The 25,432-nt window shown below is 41.2% G+C and overlaps 1 protein-coding gene across 1 annotated transcript in view; it reads right to left on the bottom strand.

Annotated features, from left to right (window-relative positions):
* The window catches only part of DNAH8 (dynein axonemal heavy chain 8), a 591,778-nt gene that overhangs the window by 346,700 nt on the left and 219,646 nt on the right, over nucleotides 1-25,432 (bottom strand). The window contains exons 27-31 of the mRNA XM_077812184.1: nucleotides 25,153-25,279; nucleotides 8,751-8,986; nucleotides 5,143-5,247; nucleotides 4,443-4,556; nucleotides 1,510-1,572 (exon numbers count right to left, since the gene is read on the bottom strand). Coding sequence (XP_077668310.1) covers nucleotides 1,510-1,572; nucleotides 4,443-4,556; nucleotides 5,143-5,247; nucleotides 8,751-8,986; nucleotides 25,153-25,279 — 645 coding nt within the window. The remainder of the gene's footprint in view (nucleotides 1-1,509; nucleotides 1,573-4,442; nucleotides 4,557-5,142; nucleotides 5,248-8,750; nucleotides 8,987-25,152; nucleotides 25,280-25,432) is intronic.

Here is a 25,432-nt window from a genome sequence, read left to right as displayed (position 1 = left end):
GGGATATTAAGTGAAATCAGGAAAAGCTCAATACAGTTGTACATTGAAAGAGAAAGAATGGGAAAGGGGAGTGTTAAAAGGCTGCGTATGCACTAACTATGCTCCTTTCCTGAGCCAGAGTCTGACCGCTGTGCCCCAATTTGGCAGGCGGGCAGGCTCTGCATCAGCTCCTCCCAGCCCGGCTCTGCAGGCAGCAGGTGAGTCCCAGAAGACGGGGGAATGAGCAGGGTGTGTGTGTGTGGAAAGCCAGCGATGGGGGAGAGGGGGGAGAAGAAGAGTGAGTGGGGGCGGGGCCTCAGGAGAAAAGGTGGGGCAAGGGTTCAGTTTTCAGCTTCTAGATAGTTGGCAACCCTAGCTGGCAACCAGGGTGTAGTAAGCTGGAGGCCAGTCAGAGAGTGGTTGCTTAGCAGGATCCCTCCTCAAAGAGAAGTTGATGAATGGGCCTACCACTTGAAAGGGATAAATCAAGGGACTTATAAAGGGTCTCACAAAGGACAGCCTGTCTACTGACTATCACAATAACTATAACTTATTTCCTTAGAAAAATAATTGAATCAATATTATGGCAAAAAAGTTAAATATTTAGCATATAACCAATGAACAACAAACTTGGCCAAACAAAAATCACTCAACCTATAGTAAGTACGATACCATCACTGTGATATTTGAGCCTTGATTGCATTATTTGACAGCACAACAAATGTAGACAGAAGAAGTAAGAGTGGCCAACATAATACACTTGAATTTTACAAAAGCATTAAATATAGTGGACCTCTACCTTGTAGAGTCATTTGTATCTGTGCAGATTGAACATAAAGCATTACTCTTCCAATCTGGAAGCACATTATGTGCAATTTGCATTCACTCTTCACAGACACAAATGACTATACAAAATACAGGGCAGTGGAGTAGCAGGTACAGTTTCTCAAAATATTAGTTTCTAAATTACCATAATTCAAGCAGACATGGATAGGAACACTGTTGCATAAACCAAAAATTGGTTTTAGGAAACTATCAAACTCAGCAGCAAGTGTCTAATGAGGAAAAAAAGATTAAAGGGAGCTAGAGGTGTTGGTTTTGAAGAAAAGACATATGGCCATTTGACTGTGACTAACAGAATGAAGCAAAGGTACATACCAACTGTGTATCTTTGCTGCAGAAATCCGTCCCTGAAATCCCCTGAGAATTTCTGTTTCTAATGCAGAAAATGTCTGTAGAAAACACACTGAACAAATTAAGTTCTTCTTCTTGTTGTTATTATTTGCATCACAGCAGTGTTTCAAGGTCCCAGTTGAGCACAGGGCCCACAGTGCTAGGTGCTGTATAATCACATAGTAAGAGACAATCCCTGCTCTGAAGAGTTTATGATCTAAGTAATTTACAGTGTAATGCTCAAGCTTATCCATCAATTCCCGTGTTCCATAGATAGTAATGGATCTTTTTCTAAACTCACTTTGATTCACAACTATGACTCTCAATTTAACATTTCAAAAATTACTTTTTTCTTACCTGGAATATTTGTAACCTGTTGCTAGCTTCTTGTGGGGGTGTATTTGGAACCATGGGTCCTTCCTAAAGCAAACAAATTGTTAACAAAGTGAATATTAACTCTTCAAGTGTGTTAAGGCAAATTGTATATTTACAAACCATCAGCATGTACAAAATTGTTTAAATAGTCAAGGGATATATGTAAGGAGTATATGAATCACTGAAGTGTGTCCATAAATCCCTCTAATGCCAAAAGAATTACAGAAGTGTATCAAAGGAAAAAATATTTTAGATAAAATAGAAATTTCTGTAGTCTAATCAAATTTAGTATTAGTAGATAATATACTTTCATGTTTTACATATTTTCATCCTGTCAAAAATAAAGCGAGAATGCCCAAAAAGTGACTTGAGGCAACTCTTTACTTTTATCAAAGGTATAATCAAAGTTACAGAATACCCAATCTGCCATGTATTTCTTTTCTTTTCACAGAGCTTACTTTCACTGGTATTTATAGAACTGCACATAATTTCTTGTTAAGTATAACTTGAGGTGTTAGGAGTGGAAGGGAGGAAGATAGAAAGATTAACATACCAGTAACTGTATTTCAAGTATATTGACTCTGTAGATCTGCATTATGGGATGCAAACCCATTGTGCCACAGAGCTTGGAATCACTTTAAAAAAAAAAGCAGTGCCCATTAGGGCTGTGAAAGCATCCCCCATGACTGTTAAAGCAAAGAAACAAAGGGCTCTGGTGACACAACATCCTTCATTTTTTCCACTACTTAAATCCCACTTCTCTGAAGTTTGCAAGGAGAACAAAGAAGGCAATATATTCGAAGAGCTAGAATTATATTTCTCCTTTGAGACCCATCCATGAGACTGACGGTAAAATTTTCAAAAGCCCTTGCATGAAATCAGTGGGACATAGGCCCCTAAACAGAAATGTGTGAATAACTGACTTTTCCATTGTTGGTCATATCAAAAAACAAAACAAAAAATTGCTTCAGGTTGACCCAAATGAACATTTTTTTTACATTTTTCAGTGTACCAAAGTAGTAAAAAAAAATTGTTTCACCACAAGCAAAACATTTTGTTTGATCCAAAATGAAATATTTCATTCTGTTTTTAAGTTTTTCTAACCTTTTTAAAACAAAATTGAAGTAAATTTCTAAACAAAGGTAGTTTTGTTTCAAAAAATCATAACGTTTAATTCAGAACATTTCAAAAGAAATTGTTTTGATTTTTTCCAAATTTTATTTTCCTGACCAAAACAACTCAGCAAATTCAACACAAATTCACAAAGCATTTTTATTGCCATGATCTGCATTTTTCATCTCAGAAAATGTTACTGTGATCTATTCCTAAGGCACTTAGGTGCTTTTGAAAATGTTACCGTCAGTAATATGAGAAAAAATGAGCTGATCATTAAGATCAATCATTTATAAAAGGTTTAGCGCCTGATCTTTAGTTAGTGAAAATCAGGGTAGCTTCACAAATGAAGCATAATTGCAGTCTCCACTGAACTTGCTAAAGGAGTCAGAAGCATGAAGCAGAAGAATGCTTGGAGAGAATGCTGAGAAAATACCCTTAGCGATCGTTTCATGTTATCTGGAAGATGCTCCATCAAGACGTATCTAAGTGTGCTCTGACTGAATAACGGGTATGCTAAGGAGGATTACCAGAACTGGGAAACCAATTAGTCTATGTTTGTCTGGGAGAGGGCTTGGAGGCTGGAAAATTCCTAAACAACAGAATTAAGAAGCCAGATGTTAATGCTAGGATTTATATACCCAGGAGAACTCACAGATTACACTCAGGAAGCTTGAGGCAAGGAGCAGAAGTAAACTGAGCATGGTTTCACAGAACAGAGAACTTTTTTGAGTATGGGACCAGCCAACATCAAAGGAAGCTGACCTGGAAGAGAGACAGAGGGACTCCAGGATTCGGAGGGGAAGCCATGAACTGCAGGAAGGGGATTCTGAACACCCTAGAAACTCTGACCTAAACCCAGATCATGCTCCCGAGTGGTAATGAAAATGAAGTGAGGAAATGCATGTAGGGATTTATTATTTATGACTGGATCTGTATAGCTTTTCTGCTATCTAAAGCAAGGAGTAATTGTGTTTAGAAACCTTTGTTTGTGTTATATGCTTCACCTATCACATGTCCCTAAAGAGTTAAATTATAAGCCCAGAATGCCCATAAGGTTGGAGTTCTGGGAGATGGTGTGGTTAAACTACTGGGGAATCTGTGGGAGAGAAAAGGAGACACAACAGTAATCCTGGGGCAGAGGCTAGCTGGGCTGCAAAGATACATTTCCAAGAGGGGATAACAGAGAGTCTATGCACAGGAAGTGTGCCATTGAGACCAAGGAAAGAGGCAGTGCTGCAGCATGTTCAGACCAAGGGAAGCTTAAAGTACATGGGGCCCAGGGATGTGGGACCCAAACCCAGCAGCCGGGTGGGTGTCCAGGAACAAGAGCTGTCTGAAAATGCATATAGGCCTTTTTTATTTTATATCTTTGGGTGAAAGAATAAATAAAACTTTATTTTGAATAAATTGTTTTTGAGTCATATTAATCAGCTTGTTGGTCACAGGCTCCCAGAGAAAAGTCTTACAGGTACTAAACTCAGTTTGGTCTGTCAAATAGACATGATTGAGAAATAGCAGGGCTGCAGCACAGAGATGAAGATTAGGAGTGGTAAAACTGCATGGTTCAACCCTTGAGAGAGATTAATGAAGGCGGGTTTATCATCTGAGGGGTACACTTAAGAAGGACTAAAAGGGATCTGAAGCACAGCTGACCTAGTAACTATGACAGAAGGTCTGTTGGGTTACCATGCCCTCAGGAACTCAGAGACAACTCAGCAGATCAAAATTTTGGCACCCAACTGCTGCAAGCCATATATTCCGAGGAACTGAACCACAAGCCCAACAGATAACTTAATTACCGTGTCATATGATGTGTCAAAGTTTGCCACATCTTCACGAAAAATTTCAACGGACTCTAACAGATTACTCTTAAATTTTGGCTGAACTTGAACCAACTCATCTTGAACACTGACCTAAAATATAAATGAATGTCCATTTATTAATAAATTATTGAAATAAAGTTATTTCTTTAAAAATAGTAATAAAGAAAGGGATGTCAATTCTATATAATCAAGTTGATTTGTTACATTAAAAAAACTACAGAAGCATTGGACAAAAAATAGCTTTTTATTCAGACAGCTAAATATGAAAACAATGTTTAAAAAAAATCCAAACAAAAAATCCAAACACCTTCAATGCATTATTCTCTTACAAGATGCTGTAACTTCCTCATCTTTGAAAATTCAGAGTGGTCAAACCAAACTAAACTTAACTAACTAGCTACACAACAAAACCTGGACATTGTTCATATTCAGAGATTTTTTTAAAAAGTATTAGGGAAGAACAAAACAAAAGGATAGGATTCAGCTGCATTCTGACACTATGAAATGTGGTAAGTAACTTACTTCACTCACTATCATTGTAAGAGGTGACCAATTCCTACATTGGCTACTCCTGGAGCAGTACAGTTTATGTATTAATCCCTTACTCTCATATAAGCCTAATCACTCATATTATCTTCTAATAAATAGTAGCAAAAGGACAGTTTCAGATACTTACAGCTTTGGTCTGTAATTTGTTAAAAGAATATCTAAGTGTATCAACTCCTTCTGATTCCTCTTTTGTCACCTCAACTTCAAATCTATTTAAAATACTATAGGCTTCCTATAAAAGAAGAAAAAATAATTATGATGCAATTCAAATTTATTTGCAGGAATACAAAGTTTGTAAAATATACTTTAAAAGAATACAGCCAACTTAGTTTAGGCCCAAAATATACGTTTTGTTGTTTTTTTTTAAAAAAAGGGGTTTGGATGAAGAAGAGCCAGTCTCTGAGCACAACAGATACAGCTAATCTTGTAATGAGCAGAGCTATATGAAATATTAGAGGCAAATTTAGAAACACTAGACATTGTCTGTGTTAATGTTCACAGAACCACCTAAAAATGTATTATTATATCACGTTTTTCATGCTAATTACATTTTTTCAAAGTAGATTATTAATTGTATACTAAAAATTATAACCAACTAAGACAAATGGCTGAGTGAAGCATGTAAGTCATTTGCCTGCTGTTGTGTACTTGTAGCGTGTATTCACTACAGCTTACGACTGCCTGTGAATACATAGTTCTTTCTTTCCTGCAACCCTCTATGCTCGGAAACCTCTTCCTATCTCAGCCCAAGCCTACGCCATCTCTTCTTCTAAGTATTCCCTTGACCCACACTTCAGTAAGTCTTATGAAAACTAGTCCTCCCCTCAACAAAGCATTAATTAAATCAATGAGGGCGTAAGGGGGACAAAAATCAAACAAAAACATGGAACTAACAAGTAACTTGCTAATTATCATTACTCTATATCCTGGTTTTTATCACATTCCTGGTTTATATGTTTTCCACTTAGGGCACAATCCTGAAAATATTTATATTTAAAAGTGATGTACTCATGTCAGTAATCCCACTGACATGAGTGGAACTCAAATGTTAGGAAACTCTATAGCAGTGGTTCTCAAAGTTTTATATTGGTGACCCCTTTCACATAGCAAGCCTCTGAGTGCGACCCCCACTATAGATTTAAAACACTTTTTTTATATTTAGCACTATTATAAATGCTGGAGACGAAGCGGGGGGTGGAGGCTGACAGCTTGCGACCCCCCATGTAATAATCTCGCAACCCCCTGAGGGCTCTTGACCCCCAGTTTGAGAACCACTGCTCTATAGTATATACTGTAAACACTTTGGGTCAGGACCTTATCCTTACACCCCTCTCTAAGTACGTAGGATACATATGGAGCTATTAAAATAAAACAAAATAAATATTCATCAGATTCAGTAACATTTTCCCTACACATCTATAACAACATGAATTGGCTATACTAGAAGATATGTTGAACACTGCTGCTACTATCAGAATTTATTATTGTACTAGAATCCCAAGAACTGGTAGACTGGATGTTGGTGCATGGTAGATTCCCACTAAGGAACAAGATGGCTTATACTTTCCTAAAACCACTGCTGTTGGTGAAGATACTGTTCCATGTCTCCACTTGTGCACATACTTCTCTTGTCTAAACTCTACCTATTCTTTTAATCTTGCTGTTGGTGGTATTTACCGCTTCTATTAGTGCTGCTAGCTTAAATTCATCAGGGAGCTGTGTGGATGAGACAACTTTTCTCACACTAGATATGTTTTGGGCTGCTATAATAACAGAAATTCCATATCTGAAATAGATTAGAACTCATGGATAATGGATCATTAGAAAAGAAAGTAAGAATCTTGGCCCACCAGGATGACACGAAGGACAATGAATGACTCAGTGATAAATGAGGGAGGGGGGAGCTTCCTTTTATGGACACCCAGCCAGCCAGTTAGCTATAAAACCCCTCTTGGTGCTCTTCTCTACTTGCTTTACCTGTAAAGGGTTAACAAGCCCACAGGTAAAAGGAAAGGAGTGGGCACCTGACCAAAAGAGCCAATGGGAGGGTTAGAACTTTTTAAAATGGGGAAAAAACTTCCCTTTGTCTGTGTGTTGTGGTTCTCTGGAAAAGAGGGGAACAGGGAGCAGTTATGCTGTGAGAAGCTTAAGGCCAGATATGGAAATCATCAAATCATATCTAGAACTACTTATTTAACAATGCAGATATGTAAGTAGATCAGGAATGTTTAGAAAGACACAATTAGGTTTATTTATGTTTTTTTCTTATTGGCTTGTAGACTCCTCTGTGCTAACCCCAAATGCTTTTTGTTTTGCTTGTAACCTTTAAGCTGGACCTCAGGAAGGTTATTCTTGATGTTTAATTTTTGTAAGTGGGTTTTTTAAATCTAGCAAAAGCCTAAGTGCCAAATGTATTTTTTTTCTTTTTGTTTTTTAATACAATTTACCTTTTTTAAGAACAGGATTGGATTTTTGGTGTCCTAAGAAGTTTGTGCATATGTTGTTTAATTAGCTGGGGGCAACAGCTAATTTCCTCTGTTTTCTTTCTCAGCTCTTCCCCGGAGCAGGGGTGAAAGGGCTTGAGGGTACCCCACAGGAAGGAATTCCCAAGTGCTCCATCAAGAATAACCTTCCTGAGGTTGCATTTGGGTGGTGGCAGCATATACCCATCCACGGTCAGAGAAAAGCTGTAACCTTGGGAGGTTAATGCAGCCTGAAGTGGCCAGTATTAATTTTTTAGAATCCTTGCGGAACCCTACCTTCTGCACTCAAAGTGCCAGATTGGGGACTCAACCTTGACAGACTCGTATACCTAATTTGAAAAACAGACACAGCGCTTGTCTAAATTAGGAAAAACGGGGCTTGTCTAAATTAGGGAAATTTGCACCAGTGTAACTGCATCACTATGGTTACATTGGTACAAACCTCGAGTGTAGACACACTGTACTGGTGCAATACTAGGTTTTCACTGTGAACACAATATGCAATTATGCTAATGCAAATTTCCCTAATATAGAAAATTCTTATTACTCTTATTCTTTAATGTCAGTGACATCCAACATAGAGAACTACTGACATCAAAGAAAGCAATGAAAGAAAGATTCAGTCTATTTTATCTGACAAAATTACAACACCAGATACACCACCAGGTGCACATTGAACTTTGTTACATTGGCATGTGCTTTTCCTGACTATGCCTTTGCCTTTATATTTGTTCTTTTTGTACTTTTATAATCATTTGAAATATTTAACCACTATCTTTCTGGTATCATGGTAGTATAACCAGTCTTCAGAATGGAGAATGTTAGCATTTAGCCTTTTCCCTCCTTCCACAAAAGATGGACAAATTAAAAAAAAAAGAAATTAAAAGAACTGGGAAAACTAAAAGAACTTACACTAGAAAAATTATGCATTTACCTCTGACAATGTACTGTGACTTACTAAATGAAAAGTGGCTCTGTGCAGGGAATCTGGAAGGCAGAAAGATAAGATTGCAGAAGGCTCTATCTATGCATACAAAAAAGGGTAGGACTAGGATGGTGAGTATCAAGAACAACAGAAGTGTTGCGGCAGGGAGCTAAAAGGGGAGAAAATAAGTATTTTGTTTCCCACCCCTCAAAGTGGAGACTGGAGGAACATATACTCATCATTAGGGTTCTCCAAGTTTATTTAAAAATCCCAAATTCTAAATAAATTATTTTATTTCAAAACAACAAAAATTAAGAACTGTCTTACTTCAATAGGTCCTAAGGTCATATCCATTTGTATTTCATTATCACGTATGCTAGACAAAGCTTCCATTGCAAATCTGACATCATCTAAGTCACGAATAGGTCGAGATAATTTCTTCAAATATTCAGTTATAAATGATATCATGTCTGTCATTTTCTTCTTATATTCCTCATTTAAGTAACGACAGAGTAGCATCTTCCATGCTTTGGCTTCAATTGACAAAGCGAGTTTCAATGGTCCTGGTTTAAAAAACCCCAACACTTAATTGCATCTAAATTTTAATGCTCTGAAGACAACTACACTACTTATACAAAAGAATCATGTGTATATCTTTAAAATAGAATTATAGTCAGAAAAATTACTACATAAAGTGAATTGAATTACTTAATTCTATTGTTTCATAATCATTTAAAAGTTATTTCACTTAATCTCTGGTTGCTTTATAAATTTTATCAGCTTTAAAGCATCTTTATAAGTTTATCTCACTAAAAGAACAAACGTATAAGACAACTAACAAAAGGAGAAAATTATTCACTTATACTGCATCATTTCAAATTCACAGACAAGATCCTCTTTTCATGTAAAATTAGTATAGCTTAAAGTCAATGGAGCTAAACTGATTTACATCATCTGAGAATTTGGCATCTTGGGCCTGTACTCCTTTACATGACTGCATCTGGAATATGCCACAACTAAAATTTTGAATTGTTATATCATATCATAAGCAGATAATACACACACACCCAAAAGAGAAGCAGAAGAGCCAAGGACTCTTTCTATTACTGGTTATTTTTGGAACAAATAAGAATTTCAACAAACAACATTTCTGAACTCTAGTGATAGAACATAAGTAATTGCTAATCTAATATAATCATTATGTTCATAAAACAAGAATTGCACATAAGTTACTTCTTCTATTATGTTTGCCAGAATGTTTTAATACAAGCACTAAACAACTGAAAAAGCATGTTGATGATCATAGATAAAACTTCTAGAAAGAGGCTTACATTTTTGAACCAAGGATGCTGAATGTTCTTATGGTCCATACATACTGCAGGTTTTTCTTAATCCTACCAAGCTATTAACTTCCATAATATCTTGTGACAATGAGTTCCTCAGGCTCATTGTGCAACAAATATTTTCTTTTATGAGTTCATATTTGCTATCTTTCTATTTAACTGAATGTCCCTTATTCAAAAAGATGAATTGAAGTGCCCAATCTACCTTCTCTATTCCAACCATTCATTATATCTTTCTCCTGTCCTTTCTTGTTCATTTTCTCTTTAAAATAAACAGACCCAATTTTTCAATTTCTCTGTATATGGAAGTTTTTTCCAGGTCTCTAATTCATTATTTTTGCCCAATCATTCACTTCCTCTATTTCTGCTATATTATATACATATATATGTGTGTATGGTGTAGTGTATTTATAGCCGTGTCGGTCCCAGGACCTTAGAGTGACAAGATAGCCCACTGTACCTTGAATTGTCCTTAGAATATGAGCTAACTACTTATGCTAAACAATCTGTTCCCTCTTGTATTTAGTTGTGATGCTCGAAGTACCTTTCCTAAACCTGAAGAAGAGCACTGTGTAGCTGGAAAGCTTGTCTCTCTCACAGAAGTTGATCTAATAAAAGATATTACCTCATCCACCTCATATATTAAGTAGAGTAACTAGAACTCAAGACCATATTTCAGGTGAGGCCTACCACTGACTTATATATACACACCATTGTAAAGTTTTCAGTATTATATTCCATCCCATTCTTCATGCATGCTGATATTTTATTAGGTTCCTTTTACTGCTGCTGATTATATAAGCAGAAGGATTCATTAAGCTGTCCACAATGTCCAGGTCTTTTTCCTGAACAGTTACACTTAATTTAGAACCGAGCAAAGAATGCATGTAGTTCAAATTATTTCTCTCATTTTATGAATTAGCTCACCCTTTTTAACAGCAAATTTCACCTGTGCCATCAGAAGTTCCGCACATTCTTGTTCAGTCTTCATAAACATAAATAATTTTCTGTTGTCTGCAAACTTTGCCACCTCACTGCTCACCTGTTTCCCAGATTAATAAATATATTTAAAAACATCACTGCAAATATGGAACCTTGTGGCACCCCACAGAGAATCTTTTGCCATGATGAAAATCGACCATTTATTCCTATTCTTTGTTTTCTTTCTCTTAGCCAGTTTCTGATCCATGGCAGAAATTTGCCTCTCACCCTATGAACTCTAGTTAAGTCCTGAAAAGACTACCTGATTTTTAAGCAAGGTTCTTTCCCTACTGAAGAAAGAAACCTTTAAGCAAGGTTCTTTCCCTACTGCCTTCAGGTTTCCATCTTATTGCTATTCTGGTGATGGAATCAGTTTCCATCCAAAGCACATGGCCAATCCATCTCCCAACGGCTCCTGGCAATGATGTTGCTCATAGGTCTTGGTCTGAGATTGTTCTGGGCCAAAAGATACAGAGAATTTTTCTGAGGCAGTTTGTATGAAATAAAGACAGTTTGGACGGGTCATACTTTGTTATTCCCCAGCATTCTGCACTATAAAATAGTGCTGAAAGCATGCAGCTCTGATAAATCTTGAGTTTGATTTTGGTGTGTTGTTGATGATTGCCAGACTATATTTAAGCTCCTGAAGGTGTTCCAGGCTTTAATGATTCTGTTCCGGATGTCCTGGCTTGTTCTACTGTCCTGGCTGATGGTTCTGCACAAGTATGTGAATATTTCTACCTGGGTGAAAATGTGATCCTCTATCCATACTGGTGATGGTGATAGTGCATGACATTTGTCTTATTGCAGTTGATTTCCAGCCCGATTTGCTTGCTGAATGTATTGAGTCAGGGTTTTTTTTGCTTGTTTATGGTGTTGGGTATGTGATAGGAGAGCGAGATCATCTGTGAAGTCCAGGTCTTCAAGGGACGAGAAGAGTTGAAAGTTAATAATTCCATTCTTAGTTTGATCTTTACTGAAAGGTTCAGCTTCTTTAAGTCCAGAACAGACAGTATTTTAACATTTTTCTTGGGCATACAAAAAAAAAAAACAGAATAAATGCCTGAAAACTAGTGCTGAGACATTTTCTATGGCTACAACATACAAGTGACATACCATTAGGACTTTCATTGTTTCTCCATTAACTGGGTTGGTCAGTATATGTGAGGAGATGACATTTATTAGTTACAGCAGAGAGAATTAATGACTATCCTTAATGATTTCCAAGATGCTGGTTGGGTTTTGCCCCTTGGAAAATATTATCTGATCTTTTTGAAAATTAAAAGCAGCGTGACTGTTAGAATTGCATCTTCTGCCTTCTCCGATACATATTCTTCAGGCGTTACCTCTGGACTTCGACTTCTGTCTTCTGGTTTGTGCATCCTAATATCTCTAAAATAATATTTGTCTGCAATGGTGTAAAAATCTCAGCTTTTCTTGCTTGTCTATTTAACTGGACTGTGGAACAGCTCTCTAACCAAGGGTTCTCTAAATATCTCTTCCTTAAATTTACATATGCCACAACCATAGTGCTGGCTGAATCATGTCCAGAAATTTCAGGATTTTAGTCAGCAAATCATTTAAGCAGATTGTCTTCAATGTGACTACTCACATGCTTAAAATTAAGCATATGCTTAACTGATTTTGTGAATCCAGACCTTAGTGACAAAAGGGCACAGCAAACTGCTTCTTGTTCCTGTTGGGTGATGTGTCCAAAACATGCTTTCAGTGTTGCTCCCCCATCTTTCAGACTGACATCTATGATAGTACTCCTGAAAAAGCAGAGTCATAGGTTGCAGAGAATTCTTTAATTTAAATATTACACCAACAATTTAAGCAATAGAATCAGATTCAAGTTCTGATTCAGACAATTCCTAAACCTTGTGTCTCCTCCATGGCTCTCTAACCTACTTCTAGACTACTTCCACTTCTGTGTTGACAACACAGACGAGATCTCCAGCTTCAAAGTTATGTTCTCTAAGCTCTGTGTACTTGATCAGCATTTTGTTTCATTTTCTCTTTATACATTTGATGTTTACGCATGTTGTGCATAGTTATGCTCCTGTGAATACGCTGATCTGGTTACCCCAGCATTGAAAAGAAAAATATGAAGAGAAAAGGGATGAGCAAAAGGATGGAAACTGATCCCACTGAAGACCTTAAAATATGGAGAAGTATCAAGGAAAACAGTCTCAGTTAAGCAACCAGCTCAAATAAACATTAGCCCTAGAAATTAAAGAACTGTTAATATATTAAAGCTTTGAAGTTTTCCCACAAAACAGAATACTGTATGGGATAATTATCTTCTCAATCCTTTTCTGATTCAGATGAACTTCCTCCCATGAGACTGCTGAAGAGGGATCCCAAATGAGAAATTTTGGAAAGGGCTCAGTAAATTCTAAGTTTATCATGAATCCCATACAGAAGAGATAAAGAATTACTTGATATACTGCATCCTAAGTGGTTGTGGCCGTTGAACCTTTCACCAGATAGTTATCTAAATATGGGATTACTTGAGCCTTGGTTTTATCGCTGCCACCATGTAACAGGGTAGCTTGCCCCATAGGCAGAGATCCTGGGGCTAAGCCAACCCTGATGACAGGTTAAGCCCCATCTGAGTAGGATCAGGAAACTCCCTATAAAGGGCAGCAGGTTGCTGCAGAATGCTGGGGGATGTCCAGGAACAGAGGCTTGAGAAGCTATAGCTGGCTGGAACAGACACGGCTTCAGGGAGCAAGATTAGCACATGCAGAGACTTTGAACTGTGCCCAGCTCTGGGAAAGAGGACTAGGAATCCACCAGTTAAGGGGAGAGAGACATTGAACTGGGGTCGAGACCTGCTCAGCCAGCATATACTTAAAGAGTGAATAAATTGGACCCCAGGTGGGGAATATTTTAATTTCCTTTGGACTGTCTTGAATTTGTTTAAGGTACCAGGTGAAGGAGACAACATGGGCAAAGCACTGCAGAAAGACCTCTGATCATGAGGGGTGCTTGGGTAGCAGCCAACTGCATGACACATAACCAGAACATTTTCAAGGCTGAACAGAAAAAAGGAATACTATTAGTATTCTTTACAGAGGGCAAATTCAAGATTCTTCTGGTGAGCTTTGAAAATAAGAATGTATGAATGCTTTCTTCAAGGGTCTACTGAAGTAAAACCTTGCCAGGTTTCATGACAAATTACTACCAAAGAGGAAGTTACACACCTTGTGCAGTAACAAGGGTTCTTTGAGATGTGTATCCCTGTGGGTGTGCTATTTCAGGTGTTGGTGCATCCCTGCACCATAGATCGGAGATTTTCTGTAGCAGTGCTCAGTTGGGGCGCATGTACACAGTAGTCATCTTGCAGTGCCGTTGGCGCCTCATCTAGTGCACGCACAACCCAACCCTTTCATTTCCTTCTCTACCGCTGAGCTCAATTAGCGAACTCTGAAGTAGAGGAGAGGAGTGTGGGTAGTGAAGCACCCACAGGGACAGACATCTGAAGAACCCTCGTTACTGCACAAGGTGAGTAACTTCCTCTTCTGATTCAAAGTAGTGTCCCTGTGGGTACTCTGCTTCTGGTGACTCTAGAGCAGTGCCCCACTGTGGACAGAAGGGGCTTCAGATTCGCATGAGTTGTTAAAGAGAGCACAGTAAGGCCTAATATAGTGTCTGACATAGAACACTGGGTGATGTCACAGTGTTTTGCAAAGGTGTGCTTAGAGGCCCAGGTGGTAGCCCTGCATATGTCTATCAGAGGGACATTATTCAGGAAGGCTATAGACGTAGCTATGGAATGTGTGGAGTGCGATGGGATCGATTGTGGGGGTTCCTTGTTATGCAGCCAATAGCAAAATTGGATACATGTAGAGATCCACTTAAACAGTCTCTGGGTTAATATTGTGCATCCTTTGGAGTGTTCTGTTGTGGAAATAAACAGCCTTGGAGATTTTTGGAAGGGCTTGGTTCTGTCTAAGTAAAACGCTATGGCTCACTGACATTGAGCATAAGTAGGATGACCTCTTGTCAGTTCCCGTGTGGTTTTGGGTAAAACGTGGGAAGGTGTATGAGGTGGTTTATGTGAAAGGATGTTGATATTTTAGGCAAAAATTTTGGATGTGGTCACAATGTGACCTTGTCTTTAGCGAACACGGTGTAAGGGGGCTCAGCCATCAGTGCCCCAATCTTGCTGATTCGTCTGGCTGAGGTGATCGCAACCAAGAACGCAACTTTCATCGACATATGAGGAGTGAAAGATTCAAAACGGGCTCTAGTGAGGCATTTAAGTACAAGGTTCAAGTCCCATGGGGGTGTAGGTTGTCGGACTTCCAGGTAAATGTTTTGTACACAAATGAGGAAGCATTTAGTGATTGGGTGTGCAAAGACTGATGTTCCATCCAAGTTATGGTGAAAGGCTGAGATGGCCGCTAGGTGTACTTTAATTGAGCTTATAAATAAGCCCAATTCTTTAAGTTCCAATATGTAGTCCATTACAATCGGGAGAGGTGCCGTGACTGCAGTTAACTGTTTTTGTTGGTGCCATAGTGAGAATCTCTTCCATTTTTGGGAGTAAGTATTGCAAGTAGTGGATCTCTTACTGTTTAATAACACATTTCACTCTTTCCAAGCAGGCTAATTCATCGTGTTGAAACCATGTGGGAGCCATGCTCTGAGGTGAAGTTTCTCTGGATTTGGTTGGTGAGTCCGGCCTTTGTTCTGTAAGAGGAAATCCACCTGCAAGGGAAGAGCTCATGGAGTGCACACTGCCAAGCACATCAGGTTAGGGAACCAAGTCTGTCTGGGCCACACTGGAGCAGTCAATATGACATGGGCCCTGTTGGTCCATACTTTGTGAATGACTTGCAAGATTAGAGGTATCGGTGGGAATGCATACATGAGTGCTGCATCCCATTTGATGAGGAAGGCATCCCCTAGTGACTAGAGTGCTATAAAGGGGGCACTTGTGGTTTGTTCCTGATGCAAACAGGTCTACAGATGAAAAGCCCCAGTTCTTGAATATCATTGGTTGACACTGTCGTGTATTTCCCATTCGTGTTCCTGGAGAAATGTCTGCTTAGCATGTCCGCTGTCATATTTTGGCACCCAGGGAGGTAAGATGCTGAGATGGTTATGTTGTTGTGTATGCACCAATTCCATAGTTTCATGGCTTCAGTGCATAATGAATTGGAGCAAGCTCCTCCTTGGTGATTGATATAGAACACACATGTCAGTCAGTATCCGGATTGACTCATTCCATATGATCGGAAGAAATGTTTGCATGCACTGTATACCACCAGGAGCTCTAGGAGATTGATGTGAAGTTGGGCTTCCATTGGTGACCACCTGTCTTGTACAGTGTGCTGGTCCAGGTGAGCACCCCAGCATACCAATGATGCATCCATCATAATTATTAGTGATGGTGGATCCTGTTGGAAAGGGATCCCTGTGCAGACGTTTTCAGGTTTCGTCCATCACTTTAGGGATATGACTCTTGATGGTATCATTACTCTTTTGTTTAGATTGTGTTTGATGAGGATTTATACTGACTTCAGCCAGCCCTATAGGCAATGTATATGCAATCTCACATGTCTTACCACAAATGTTGTGGCCGCATGTGACCTAATAGTTCTAGGCAGGTTCTGGCAGACATTTGAGGGCTGGTGTCTGTCGTGATGAGGTTGTTTAGTGTTAGAATCTGGAGCTGAGTAACGATGCTCTGGCCTGTGTGGAATCGAGATAGGTCTCAAATGAATTCCAGTTGTTGCACCAGGGTTAGGGTTGATTTTTGTACATTTATTTGCAACTCCAGAGTCTGGAACAAAGTGATGGTATTCTGCACCATGTTTGTCTTTTCTTCCTGAGTCGTACCTTTCAGTAGTCAGTTGTCAAGGTACGGGAAGATCATTACCCACTGTTTTCGCAAATGGATTGCCACTACTGCAAGGATTTTGGAAAAAAAACTGTGGAGCAGTGGAGAAGCAAAAGGGTAGCACTCTGTCCTGGTAATGATTGGTTCCCACTGTGAATCATAGAAATTGCCTATGCGCACGATGTATGGTAATATGAAAATAAGCATCTTGGAAGTCGAGGGCTGAAGCCAATCCTCTCTGTCAACTGCTGGTATAATCACGGCCAGTGTGACCATTTTCAAACCATGGATTCACACAAATTTGTTGAGCTTCCGAAGGTCCAAGATGGGTCTCCATCCACCATTTTTCTTTTTGGTGAGAAAATAATGGGAGTAAAAACCCTTCTCTCTGTATTGCATGGGATCTTGCTCCACAGCATCCAATTGTAGAAGATGGTTCATTTCTTGTTGTAAGAGGTGCTCATGAGAAGGGTTCCTGAAGAGGGATGGGGAAGAGGGTAAGGTAGGAGGGTGGGAGAGAAAGCGGATGGTGTAGCCTGATCTTATGATCTCCAATATCCATTGATCTGTTGTTAATGCTGCCGAGGCAGGGTAGAATGGGTGCAGGTGGTGGCCAAAAGGGTGGGTGGAAGTAATTGATAGCATCATGTTGCGGGGGAGGTTGTTCAGGCCCTTGACCAAAACTTCAAAACTGTTATTTGGTTGTGTAGTCGAAGACTGATTTTGAGGGGTCCTGCATCTCTGCAGGCATTATTTGTTCCTGTTAGGTTCGAACTGTCATTTTTGTGGGCTGTGGAATTAGGTGTCCCTGCCCTTTTGGTACGGTTGGTACTGACACCTTCTGGTAAGTGGCATGTATATATCTAAAATATGCAAGGACCCGTGAGTCCTTCACTGAGTGAAGGGTGTCGTCCATTTTTGTGGAAAGGACTTTCTCCCTATCGAAGAGTAGATCCTCAACCTTCAGTTGGAACTCTTTCGGGATACCTGAGGACTGCAGCCATGAGGCCCTGCACATTACTACAGCCATGGCCATCATTCTCACAGCTGTATCCGCTAAGTCCATAGAGGCCTGTAGGACTTTTCAGGCAATTAGCTGTCCCTCCGTCATTATAGCTTTGAACTGTGGTCATTTTTCTTCCAGTAAGTCCTCAATAAATTCTTGCAGCTTACCATAATTGTTAAAGATATATTTGACTAGGAGGGCTGAGTAATTGGAAACCTGGAATGGTAGTATAGCTGACGAGTATATTTTTTGGCTAAAAAGGTCTAAACGGTTATGTTCTTTGTCCTGGGGAGTGGATCAATATTGGGGTTGTTTGCCACAGTGGTTGGCGACTTCCTTAGCTAGGGAATTAGGTTGCGGATGTGAAAAAAGGAAGTCCATCCCTTTAGCTGGGACAAAGTATTTTCTGTCTGCTCTTTTGCTGGTAGGCAGTATTGTCGCAGGCTGTCAAGGTTCCTTCCCCACTCTGAACTCTAGGGTACAGATGTGCAGACCTGCATGAAAACCTCCTAAGCTTACTTTTACCAGCTTAGGTTAAAACTTCCCCAAGGTACAAAATTATTTTACTCTTGGATTTCCACTGCCAGCACCAAACTTTATCTGGGTTTACTGGGAAAACGTAGTTTGGACACGTCTTTCCCCCAAAAATCCTCCCAACCCTTGCACCCCACTTCCTGGGGAAGGTTTGGTAAAAATCCTCCCCAATTTGCATAGGTGACCACAGACCCAAACCCTTGGATCGTAGAACAATGAAAAAGTATTCAGTTTCCTTACAAGACGACTTTTAATAGAAGTAAAGAAATCACCTCTGTAAAATCAGGATGGTAGATATCTTACAGGGTAATTAGTTTCAAAACATAGAGAATCCCTCTAGGCAAAACCTTAAGTTACAAAAAAGACACACAGACAGGAATAGTCATTCTATTCAGCACAGCTCTTTTCTCAGCCATTTGAAGAAATCATAATCTAACACATACCTAGCTAGAAGAAAAGGAGTACTTCTGGCACCTTAGAGACTAACCAATTTATTTGAGCATGAGCTTTCGTGAGCTACAGCTCACTTAGAATCATAGAATCATAGAATCATAGAATATCAGGGTTGGAAGGGACCCCTGAAGGTCATCTAGTCCAACCCCCTGCTCGAAGCAGGACCAATTCCCAGTTAAATCATCCCAGCCAGGGCTCTGACTTCATCAGATGCATACCGTGGAAACTGCAGCAGACTTTATATATACACAGAGAATATGAAACAATACCTCCTCCCACCCCACTGTCCTGCTGGTAATAGCTCATCTAAAGTAATCTTCAGGTTAGGCCATTTCCAGCACAAATCCAGGTTTTCTCACCCTCCACCCCCCCACACAAATTCATTCTCCTGCTGGTGATAGCCCATCCAAAGTGACAACTCTTTACACAATGTGCATGATAATCAAGTTAGGCCATTTCCTGCACAAATCCAGGTTCTCTCACTCCCTCACCCCCCTCCAAAAACCCACCCCCATACACACACAAACTCACTCTCCTGCTGGTAATAGCTCATCCAAACTGACCACTCTCCAAGTTTAAATCCAAGTTAAACCAGAACATCTGGGGGGGGGTGGTAGGAAAAAACAAGAGGAAATAGGCTACCTTGCATAATGACTTAGCCACTCCCAGTCTCTATTTAAGCCTAAATTAATAGTATCCAATTTGCAAATGAATTCCAATTCAGCAGTTTCTCGCTGGAGTCTGGATTTGAAGTTTTTTTGTTTTAAGATAGCGACCTTCATGTCTGTGATTGCGTGACCAGAGAGATTGAAGTGTTCTCCGACTGGTTTATGAATGTTATAATTCTTGACATCTGATTTGTGTCCATTTATTCTTTTACGTAGAGACTGTCCAGTTTGACCAATGTACATGGCAGAGGGGCATTGCTGGCACATGATGGCATAAATCACATTGGTGGATGTGCAGGTGAACGACCCTCTGATAGTGTGGCTGATGTTATTAGGCCCTGTGATGGTGTCCCCTGAATAGATATGTGGGCACAATTGGCAACGGGCTTTGTTGCAAGGATAAGTTCCTGGGTTAGTGGTTCTGTTGTGTGGTATGTGGTTGTTGGTGAGTATTTGCTTCAGGTTGCGGGGCTGTCTGTAGGCAAGGACTGGCCTGTCTCCCAAGATTTGTGAGAGTGTTGGGTCATCCTTTAGGATAGGTTGTAGATCCTTAATAATGCGTTGGAGGGGTTTTAGTTGGGGGCTGAAGGTGACGGCTAGTGGCGTTCTGTTATTTTCTTTGTTAGGCCTGTCCTGTAGTAGGTAACTTCTGGGAACTCTTCTGGCTCTATCAATCTGTTTCTTTACTTCCGCAGGTTGGTATTGTAGTTGTAAGAAAGCTTGACAGAGATCTTGTAGGTGTTTGTCTCTGTCTGAGGGGTTGGAGCAAATGCGGTTGTATCGCAGAGCTTGGCTGTAGACGATGGATCTTGTGGTGTGGTCAGGGTGAAAGCTGGAGGCATGCAGGTAGGAATAGCGGTCAGTAGGTTTCCGGTATAGGGTGGTGTTTATGTGACCATTGTTTATTAGCACTGTAGTGTCCAGGAAGTGGATCTCTTGTGTGGACTGGACCAGGCTGAGGTTGGTGGTGGGATGGAAATTGTTGAAATCATGGTGGAATTCCTCAAGGGCTTCTTTTCCATGGGTCCAGATGATGAAGATGTCATCAATATAGCGCAAGTAGAGTAGGGGCTTTAGGGGACGAGAGCTGAGGAACCGTTGTTCTAAACCAGCCATAAAAATGTTGGCATACTGTGGGGCCATGCGGGTACCCATAGCAGTGCCGCTGATCTGAAGGTATACATTGTCCCCAAATGTGAAATAGTGATGGGTAAGGACAAAGTCACAAAGTTCAGCCACCAGGTTAGCCGTGACATTATTGGGGATAGTGTTCCTGACGGCTTGTAGTCCATCTTTGTGTGGAATGTTGGTGTAGAGGGCTTCTACATCCATAGTGGCCAGGATGGTGTTATCAGGAAGATCACCGATGGATTGAAGTTTCCTCAGGAAGTCAGTGGTGTCTCGAAGGTAGCTGGGAGTGCTGGTAGCGTAGGGCCTGAGGAGGGAGTCTACATAGCCAGACAATCCTGCTGTCAGGGTGCCAATGCCTGAAATGATGGGGCGCCCAGGAGTTCCAGGTTTATGGATCTTGGGTAGTAGATAAAATATCCCAGGTCAGGTTTCCAGGGGTGTGTCTGTGCGGATTTGATCTTATGCTTTTTCAGGAAGTTTCTTGAGCAAATGCTGTAGTTGCTTTTGGTAACTCTCAGTGGGATCATAGGGTAATGGCTTGTAGAAACTCGTGTTGGAGAGCTGCCGAGCAGCCTCTTGTTCATATTCCGACCTATTCATGATGACAACAGCACCTCCTTCTCTGTGTATATATAAAGTCTGCTGCAGTTTCCACGGTATGCATCTGATGAAGTGAGCTGTAGCTCACGAAAGCTCATGCTCAAATAAATTGGTTAGTCTCTAAGGTGCCACAAGTACTCCTTTTCTTTTTGCGAATACAGACTAACACGGCTGTTACTCTGAAACCTGTCATACCTAGCTAGATTACATACTAAAAGTTCTAAGACTCCATTCCTGTTCTGTCCCCGGCAAAAGCAGCATACAGACAGACACAGACCCTTTGTTTTTCTCCCTCCTCCCAGCTTTTGAAAGTATCTTGTCTCCTCATTGGTCATTCTGGTCAGGTGCCAGCGAGGTTACCTTTAGCTTCTTAACCCTTTACAGGTGAGAGGATTTTTTCTCTGGCCAGGAGGGATTTTAAAGGGGTTTACCCTTCCCTTTATATTTATGACACAGGCCTCTACCAAATGTTCTCCACCGGTAGCATTATTGCATCATTTATTGGTAGTGCTATTTTAGATTATGCAGATGTGTGTAGGATTTGCAGCAGCTTGTGGTGGATTTCTTGCATCTCCTTCAGTCGTATGTCTTGGCTGATGGCTACTCTTTTAAAGAGCTCCTGGAATTGTTTCACCGTGGTTGGAGACAGTGGCATTATTGCTTCATCGGGGAAAGAGGATGAGTTTTGGGTAGGTGAAATGCTGTCTTGGTCTGTGTCTTCTTCCCTCTCTTCTGCTAAGCCCTCTGGTGCCTCCGATGTCTCCTGGCTTGGGGATGGTGGAGGTGATCCGATTTCACCCTGGTTGGAGTCAGCGGTCTGGTGTAGTGAGCCCTATACATCACTCATGAGTCCCGGGGGGGTGGGGGGGGCCACTGCATAGGACAGGGCATTGATGGACAGATCCAGGGTTGCCCATACCATTGCTGCATTTCATGACTCTGACGGGTCTTAGTTTTCATGGCTTTCCATAGAGGTCCATGTTCCATGGGAGAGGAGTGTTCGGAGGCGAAGGGGTTCCCATGAAAATCACCATCATCATCACTGGAGATGGGTGGGGGAGCAGGTAACGGGGTATCTGCTCCAATATTCAGCCTGGAGATCCATCAGTGCTGAGCATGGATGATTGTGGCACTGAAGAGACAGCAATGTCTCTGTGGTGCAGAAACTGTTGCAGAGTTGCCTGTTTCGGTGTCAACGGTGCCACTGTTGTAGATTTGGTCAGTGCTGTGACAGATTTACATGTAGCCTTCATCAGGACAGTCGGTGCCATTCTCAGTCTGTCAGTCAGTGCCGATGACTCCGTCGGTGCTGGCAGCATTGCCAATGGTACGGGTCTCGGTACTGTGTCAAACACTGGGGTGGTTGGTGCCATAGAAGAGAAGGTGGGTCTGTGCCTCAACTCCTTATCGGTGTGGTGGGGTTCAGCAGGGGTCCATGAAGGGACAGTGCCAGAGGTGCCCGGAGCCTCAAAAATGCTAACTCTAGCTGAGCTCAGCACAGAGGACGGCAACCTCACTGGGGACCTCTTCTTTTATTGCGTGTCCCTGTGAGGGGAGGTCGCAGCTCACTTCCTAGAAACTTAGGAAGACTGAGCACTTTCTTTAGCAGAGGTTTTGCCTGGGGAGCCATCTGCTGATGTTGGGTTTGGTCCCATATCAGTAGGCTGAAGGGACTTTTCCATTAGGATCATTTTGAGGATCAATATTGCTCGGGCATGTAGGAATGAAATCAGGAGGGCCAAATCGCACCTGGAGCTGCAGCTAGCGAGAGATGTCAAGAGTAACAAGAAGGGTTTCTTCAGGTATGTTGGCAACAAGAAGAAAGCCAAGGAAAGTGTGGGCCCCCTACTGAATGAGGGAGGCAACCTAGTTACAGAGGATGTGGAAAAAGCTAATGTACTCAATGCTTTTTTTGCCTCTGTTTTCACTAACAAGGTCAGCTCCCAGACTGCTACGCTGGGCATCACAAAATGGGGAAGAGATGGCCAGCCCTCTGTGGAGATAGAGGTGGTTAGGGACTATTTAGAAAAGCTGGACATGCACAAGTCCATGGGGCCGGACGAGTTGCATCCGAGAGTGCTGAAGGAATTGGCGGCTGTGATTGCAGAGCCATTGGCCATTATCTTTGAAAACTCGTGGCAAACCGGGGAAGTCCCGGATGACTGGAAAAAGGCTAATGTAGTGCCAATCTTTAAAAAAGGGAAGAAGGAGGATCCTGGGAACTACAGGCCAGTCAGCCTCACCTCAGTCCCTGGAAAAATCATGGAGCAGGTCCTCAAAGAATCAATCTTGAAGTACTTGCATGAGAGGAAAGTGATCAGGAACAGCCAGCATGGATTCACCAAGGGAAGGTCATGCCTGACTAATCTAATCGCCTTTTATCATGAGATTACTGGTTCTGTGGATGAAGGGAAAGCAGTGGATGTATTGTTTCTTGACTTTAGCAAAGCTTTTGACACAGTCTCCCACAGTATTCTTGTCAGCAAGTTAAGGAAGTATGGGCTGGATGAATGCACTATAGGGTGGGTAGAAAGCTGGCTAGATTGTCAGGCTCAACGGGTAGTGATCAATGGCTCCATGTCTAGTTGGCAGCTAGTGTCAAGTGGAGTGCCCCAGGGGTCGGTCCTGGGGCCGGTTTTGTTCAATATCTTCATAAATGATCTGGAGGATTCTGTGGATTGCACTCTCAGCAAATTTGCGGACGATACTAAACTGGGAGGAGTGGTAGATACGCTGGAGGGGAGGGATAGGATACAGAAGGACCTAGACAAATTGGAGGATTGGGCCAAAAGAAATCTGATGAGGTTCAATAAGGATAAGTGCAGGGTCCTGCACTTAGGACGGAAGAATCCAATGCACCGCTACAGACTAGGGACCAAATGGCTAGGCAGCAGTTCTGCGGAAAAGGACCTAGGGGTGACAGTGGACGAGAAGCTGGATATGAGTCAGCAGTGTGCCCTTGTTGCCAAGAAGGCCAATGGCATTTTGGGATGTATAAGTAGGGGCATAGCGAGCAGATCGAGGGACGTGATCGTCCCCCTCTATTCGACATTGGTGAGGCCTCATCTGGAGTACTGTGTCCAGTTTTGGGCCCCACACTACAAGAAGGATGTGGATAAATTGGAGAGAGTCCAGCGAAGGGCAACAAAAATTATTAGGGGTCTAGAACACATGACTTATGAGGAGAGGCTGAGGGAGCTGGGATTGTTTAGCCTGCAGAAGAGAAGAATGAGGGGGGATTTGATAGCTGCTTTCAACTACCTGAAAGGGGGTTCCAAAGAGGATGGCTCTAGACTGTTCTCAATGGTAGCAGATGACAGAACGAGGAGTAATGGTCTCAAGTTGCAGTGGGGGAGGTTTAGATTGGATATTAGGAAAAACTTTTTCACTAAGAGGGTGGTGAAACACTGGAATGCGTTGCCTAGGGAGGTGGTGGAATCTCCTTCCTTGGAAGTTTTTAAGGTCAGGCTTGACAAAGCCCTGGCTGGGATGATTTAACTGGGAATTGGTCCTGCTTCGAGCAGGCGGTTGGACTAGATGACCTTCAGGGGTCCCTTCCAACCCTGATATTCTATGATTCTATGAGGTGAAGGTCTCTGTTGCATCATGCCCTGGCTTTCAAGTTACTATAATGGGCACATTTTTGAGGGATATGTGTCTCCCCCAAACATCGGACACATATAGAGTGGCCATTGGAGACTGGCATTGCATCACAGCAGGAGTCACATCTTTTCAAGCCTAGAGAACCAGGTATCATGACTGTTAAGAGTTCGCCTCGCTTTTTTTGGTATTGCTACTCTTACTTCTGCACTGCCTTAAGAGCTGGGTGGCTGGAGAGCGGTGGCTGTTGGCCAGGCAACCAGCTCTGAAGGTGGAGCCCTGCCAGCAGCAGCACAGAAGTAATGGTAACAATACTACAATCCCTCCTTGAGGATCTCCCCCGCCCCTAACTACTTTTTGGGTCAGGACCCCTTCAATTATAACACTGTGAAATTTCAGATTTAAATAGCTGAAATCATGAAATTTATTATTTTTAAAATCCTATGACTGTGAAATTGACCAAAATGGACCATGAATTTGTCAGGGCCCTAAATATAAATATTATATTAATTTATTATATCATATATTATGTACAAAGAAAAAAGAGAAATTTTCATACCTGTATGTAATTCAACTGGACCCACAATAATTGTAGGTTTTAAATCCTCAATCTCTTGTTCAAAAGTAGCATAATGAAGAATTTCTGCTCTGATTTCAGTCAGAGAGGGACTGCTAGCCAGAAATTGCTGTGGGTAGTTTAAACTCTCAGTTAATAAATGGTCTTTTTTATCTCATCAGTGAAACAACTTTAATATTATATATCACATTTTTAATGTGTCAAAGTTGTTAACCTAAAAGGCCAAATTTTGAAATTTCTGCTGTAATGGGGTGTTCACCCC

This window comes from Eretmochelys imbricata, chromosome 3, assembly GCF_965152235.1.
Source record: "Eretmochelys imbricata isolate rEreImb1 chromosome 3, rEreImb1.hap1, whole genome shotgun sequence".
Classification (NCBI taxonomy): domain Eukaryota; kingdom Metazoa; phylum Chordata; order Testudines; family Cheloniidae; genus Eretmochelys; species Eretmochelys imbricata.
This window is presented reverse-complemented; position numbering and strand designations above follow the sequence as displayed.